The sequence below is a fragment of the Echinops telfairi genome, unplaced genomic scaffold, assembly GCF_000313985.2.
Source record: "Echinops telfairi isolate 266 unplaced genomic scaffold, ASM31398v2 ScPeMD7_7469;HRSCAF=8507_0, whole genome shotgun sequence".
Lineage (NCBI taxonomy): Eukaryota > Metazoa > Chordata > Mammalia > Afrosoricida > Tenrecidae > Echinops > Echinops telfairi.
The window spans coordinates 57,111,803-57,117,599 of record NW_022111372.1 but is presented as its reverse complement, the minus strand read 5'-3'; the positions used below and the strand labels follow the sequence as shown (position 1 = coordinate 57,117,599).

Genomic DNA, 5,797 nt, shown 5'->3' with positions numbered 1-5,797 from the left:
GTAGGGTGTGTGGACGAGGAAGACTGCTCCACACCTAACTGCGTCCTTGGGACCGAATTCCGGCAGCGTTTGCGCCGCGGGGCGGGCCACTGCGCCCAGGCGCAGCGCTCCGACGGCTTCAAGCGCTCACCCGCTCCAGCCTCCTGGGCTCTGCCCTTCAGAGCTGCAGGTCCCGTCGCCGAGAGTCTGAGCGCCTCCCCTCCACTGCGGAGCCGCCAGAAGGAGGAGGAGGAGGAGGAGGAAGAGGAGGAGGAGGAGGCAGTGGAGAGGCCGCGGCAGGCAGACAAGCAGGCAGGGCCGCCTTTGATGTGGGCGCGGCGCACCCAGACGAGCTGAGCGCCCGTCCGGCCGCGCCCCGAGGGGGGAGCCCCCAGGCCCCGCATCCTCATTGTGCCGGCTCCGGCCCGGGCCCGCCCCCGGCCCCCCGCCCCCTCGCCGCCCGCGCGTAGAAAACGCCCGGCCGCCGCCAGCGGTGGGAGGCGGCGATGCGCACGGCCGGAGAGACGCGGAGGAGGAGACATGAGCCGGCGGGCGCCCAGACGGAGCGGCCGTGACGCGTTCGTGCTGCAGCCGCGCGCCCCGGCCCCAGAGCCCTGACCCTGGCCCAGCGCAGCTCCCCGCGTCGGCCCGAGCGCGCGCCCCAGCTGCCAGCCCGGCGGCCCATGCCGCCCACAGAGTGAGCTGGGCAGCCAGCACCCCGAGAACGCCCGGACGGCCGGCACCGAACCAGCGTTCCCGCATCGGCCGGCGTCCCCTGCACAGCGGCGGCCGCTCCGCAGCCCCCGCGCCAGCCGGGAGGGCGCAGCGCTCGGGAGGAGCCGCGCGGGGCGCTGATGCCGCAGGGCGCGCGGCGGAGCGCCCCGGAGCAGCAGAGTCTGCAGCAGCAGCAGCAGCAGCAGCAGCAGCCCGCGAGGAGAGAGCAGCAGCAGCGGCGGCGGCGGCGGCGACGGCGGCGGAGGCGCCCGGTCCCGGCCGCGCGGAGCGGACATGTGCAGGCTGGGCTAGGAGCCGCCGCCTGCCCCCCGCCCAGCGATGTATTCAGCGCCCTCCGCCTGCACTTGCCTGTAAGCGCCCGCGCGCAGGCTGCCCGCCCTGCGGGTCGGCTGTCTCTGTCTCTGCCTATAGTTCTGTGTGCCCACCGGTCTGCTCGTCTGACTTTCCGACTGCATGTCTGTCTGTCCGCGCGTTCCCCACCCCTTGAGGTCCCACTGACCGCCACTCCATCTCTCTCCCGCAGGTGTTTACACTTCCTGCTGCTGTGCTTCCAGGTACAGGTACGTGGGTTCCTGACTGTGACCTCCTCCTGCCCCTGCCTCGCCATAGCTGCCGACCCCCCTCCTCCGGGCCGCGCCCCTCCCTGTGCCCCACCCTCCTGGGCGAGGAGCCCAGTGCACCTGTTCCCAGGGCGCAGGAGGGCGGCTCCGCGCGCGCGCGCGCGTGCGCGCGCGCCCCTCGCCGGGTGGGGACTGGTCAAGGCCAAGGGACTCTGCTCGAGGCGCAGGCCAGCGCGGGCTTTCGCAGCCCCTTCCGGCCTCGTGGGAGAGGAGATCCCCCAGAGCCTGCGGGCTCAGCCTCCGAAGTGTGCCGGACTCCAAGTGCCCTGACCGCAGTCGGCGAGGAGTTGGCTTTTCTCTGTCCACCGTCCCATAGATCTCCGCTCGCTCTTCCAAACAAAAAGACTCCATTCAGCAGAGTGGATTTCGAGTCCAGAGAGAAAGCTTCAGTTGTAAATTACTCTGTGGTTTCGAAGGCGTCCGCAGCTTTTCAGGGGAGAGATAAACGCAGGGGCCCGGGCGACGCAGGGCTGGAGGGGCCAAGCCGGGCGACCGGGCCGGGGCGTGGTTGCCCTGAGATCGCTCTGTGCCGGGCTGCGCTCGCCCTCGGCCAAGGTGGTGCAGCCCTCCGCTGCTTCCCCGCCTGCTCCCCGCTCGCTCGCTCACTCTCTGTGAATCAGAAGAGGGCTTGGCGCTCAGCCTGGAAAGCACTTGCTAAAATCTGATCTGTTACTTCAGCAGCTTTCAGACTCGGGAAGGTCTTGGCACGCAGACAGTTGGAACGCTCTGGCTTCCAAAGCCGTGGAAATGAAGGAAAAAGGAGGGGAGGGGGAGGGAGAGAGAAGAGGGAGCCGACTTCAGCCCCGATTAGAACCAGACCAAGGCTGCCTCAGCATGGGGGGTGGGGGGGGCGGTGGCGGGCAAAGGGACTAGGAAACGCCAGCTGCCCGGACCCCCACCCACCTAGAGCTGTGAGGGAGGGGCCCTTGGAGGAGCTGGACTCGGGCCAAAAGAGGACTAATCATCCTTTCCCCCTCTTGGAGGAAGGCAGGTGTCCTTACAGGTTAGGCCTCTGCCTTCTGGATTCTGGGGGCAACAGCAGAGAACCTTGAGAGTGGCAAGATGGTGGTCTTCCCAGTCCCCAGTCTCCAGGAGTGATGTGTGTGTTGTGTTGCTGAGACTCAGCTGTGTTTGGCAGTGGGGGTGGGGGTGGGGGCGGGGTCTCTGTTTCTCTCCATTCCCACTCCTCTATGAGGTAGCACATTGGGCTGGGGGCAGTCTGTGTAGCTGGGTGATGGAAAGATGGATGACTAGATGGATGGACAGACTGATGGCTTCTTCCCTCCCATCAGGATGGGGAGGGTCCCTGGTGGCTCCTTGAATCAATACAACTGGACTCAGTAACTTAAGACTGGCTGTTTGCCAAAGCAGATGTGACCCTGCAGTGATGACAGGGTGGGGGTGGTGAGCGCTGGTGTCAGAGAGAGAGACCAGTGCCAGGCATGGCCTGTCTGCTCTGCAGCAGAGTCCCCAGGCAGAGGTCAGGCCTGCTGGCCACTCCAGGGTGTCTACTTGTGTGACTTGGGAGAGCGCCCCTTCCCGGAGTGCCAGTCCTGGGTTGCAGGACAGGTGTGTAGAGAGAGAGGCCCCAAGATGGGCATGGAGATAGAGAGGAGGCAGGGGGCACCTCGATGCTGCTGTCCTTTGCGTTTTCTTGAAGTGGGGCTCCGGGAGAGTTGCCGTGAGTTCTTTGTGTTCTGCACGGAGCTCAAACTCCTCACCACCCTTCCGCCTCCAGGCTGGAGCACCTCTTAGCAAAGGGCTGTAGAGTGTCCACCTGGGTTAGGTCTGGAAGAGCCACCCAGTGGGTACAGCATTCTCCACACCACCCCCACCTTCTCCCTGCACCCCACCCCCCGGCTTATCTCTATCCAAACTGCTGATGCTTTAAACCTCATAGCTCTATCCTAGAGTAAGTGAGGATAGGATTATGGGGTGTATGTGTGTGCTTTCCCCTGAAACACTGCATGTCTGGGAGAGGGTCCTCTGTCCCCCCCACCCCCACCCCTAGGATTTCAACAGTATCCTTGATCCTTAAGTGTGAATGGAACTGATCCTAGGGGATTCCAGGCAAGGTGGGCAAGCTCAGGTCCCCATTTGCACTTCAGGGACCAAGGTGGGTGGGCCTTTGTGGCACAGAGCTGAGTGGGGTGGGCTCTGGATGTTAGTTGCCAGGTGTCTGAGGTGGGTCACTGCTAAGATCTCACTGGGTAGATGTAGCTACTACCCACCTGCTGCCATTGACTCTGCTCTGACTCACAGTGAACTTACAGGACAGGGCAAAACTAACCCCTTTGGATTTCTGAGACTGTAAACTTTTACAGGAGCAGAGAACCTCATCTTTCTCCCGCAGAAAGAACTGCTGATCTTGTGGTTAGCAGCCCAGCGCCCAAGCCACTAATTCACTCGGGCTCCTTCAGGGGCAGGGGTGTTTAAAGGGGCTAGGGGAGGCTACTCTGTGTGGGGAGGGGACGTGAGGAGGAGAGTTCAAGACTTTGCAAACCAGAGAACCTGGACCTGAACTCCACCTCTCTTGTCCGGGGTTATTTGTGGGTTTGGGAGGCTGGAGGGGTATATACAGTAGAGACGGGAAGGGTTCGCAAATTCTCATGTGCCCAGAAAGACGCCAACCCTTTCTGCCAAATGGAAGCATTTTCGGACCGGTCCAGTCAGTCTCTGTAATGGGGCTTTGGGGCCCCACCCCTTCACCCCATCAGCCGCCTGACCTAGACTGCCCCTCCCCGCCCCCCTCGATCCCCAGCCACGTTTCCCTGCGCACATACAATGCCAGACCCTGACTGGCCTCTGCCTCCGTGGGGCGAGCTCCACCCTCACCCGATGGCCACCCCAGGAAGCGGGAAGCTGGGAATTTAATAAAATCCCGTCTCCACACGACTCGGGACACCGTGGATAGCTCAAATCGGAAGAATTTTAAAAATTTCCGCGGGGAGCAGGCGGCGTGACGAGTAAATTGTTTTTCTGCACTTGGCTGAGCGCTGACAATGACACCGGGCTGGGCCTTTCACGCGGCTCGACCGGCACCTGCCTGACATTGTTCCCGCCGCCAGGCTCCGCTAGGTCCCGGCCTTCCGCAGACAGGGAAGGCGGGAGCTAGGCTGGGGCTGGGGGGCTTCCGCTGACCACCCCCTTGTCCCTCCCTTGGCTCCACTTCCTCTGTTTCTCACCCCACCGAGCGGAGCGTTCAAGTTCGCCAGTTTTCTTCCCTGCCCCCTCTGAGCCTCTTCAGGAAGGTGCAGCCCTTTCCTCAAGCCAGCTAGCAGAGGGAAGCCAGAGACAAGGTCTTTGGTGACAGGTCGTGGGCAGGACGGGAAGCTGCACTATTGGGTGTGGTTGGTGTTAGCAGACACCCACAGACACCAATGGGGTTCGTTGGCCGAGTTTCAGCAGCAGATGGCCTTTCTTCCTGGTCCGTCTTAGTCTGGAAGCTCTGCTGAAGGATGGCTTTCATGAGGTGCCCCTGCTGGGAATTGAACAGTGATTCCTGTGTGGAAGGCACAGGACCCCTGCCCCTGCCCTAATGGAAGACCAAAGAAGAACTCTTCGCCATCCAGTCAGTTCTGAATCAGGCGACCCTAGCAGCTAGTGGGTTCAAACTGCTCACCTTTGAGTTTGCAGCCCAATGCCTAATCCACTAGGCCGCCAGGGCTCCTTTTTAACTCTGTAAAGCAACCGCATCACACATCTACCCATTCAACCCTGTTTTCAGTCCATGAATCCTGGTCCCCAGGGAACACAACCTGGTCAGTCTGGCGCTCAAGAACACCTGGTCTGGTCATGTTTCCTCTCGCCCTGCAGCCTGGCGGGGAAGGGAGCAGCCCCAGCCCAGAGGAGTGACTGGCCTAAGGCAAAGAGAGAAAGTGCTGCTTGTAAGAATTTCAGAGGGTCTTGTTTGTTTGTTTGACATGGGAAGCTTATTTCATTCTTCCATTCCACAGGGAGGTTGAGGTGGGTGAGCATGATAAAGGGGTGGTGGTGGGGAGTGGTTGTCAAAAGTTTGTGGCATGTGGAATTTAAAGATAATAGAATCTTCCCATGACCTTTCAGACGCCTCTTTCGCAGTCCTATTTCACAGTAGTCGGGCTTAGATAGAACATGGGAAAAGACTTGTTCAAGGAGTCTTTCTACTGCCCCAAGCTGAATTCCCCCCCCAGAAAACCTACATGGTGTTTAGAGATAATAGGGCCCAGAGGCTTGCCTAGGGTAGGCTTGAGAGAGCCTCTCTGGGTTCCAGTGGTGGTGATAATGGTGGTGGTGGTAGGTGTTGGTGTTGGTGGTAGATGGTAGATGGAGGTGGTATTGATAGGTGGTAGGTGTTGGTGGTAGGTGGAAGTGGAGGTGGTATTGATAGGTGGTAGGTGTTGGTGGGAGGTGTTGGTGGTAGGTGGAGGTGGTGTTGATAGGTGGTAGGTGTTGGTGGTAGGTGGTAGGTGGAGGTGGTGGTG

The 5,797-nt window shown here is 61.2% G+C and overlaps 1 protein-coding gene across 1 annotated transcript in view; it reads left to right on the top strand.

Moving 5' to 3' along the window:
- Positions 1–1,021: 1,021 nt before the first annotated feature.
- Positions 1,022–5,797, top strand: part of FGF18 (fibroblast growth factor 18) — a 38,686-nt gene continuing 33,910 nt past the window's right edge. Inside the window, exons 1-2 of the mRNA XM_004696786.2 lie at positions 1,022–1,064; positions 1,238–1,274. Of these exons, the coding sequence (XP_004696843.1) occupies positions 1,033–1,064; positions 1,238–1,274 (69 nt within the window). The 5' untranslated portion in view covers positions 1,022–1,032. The remainder of the gene's footprint in view (positions 1,065–1,237; positions 1,275–5,797) is intronic.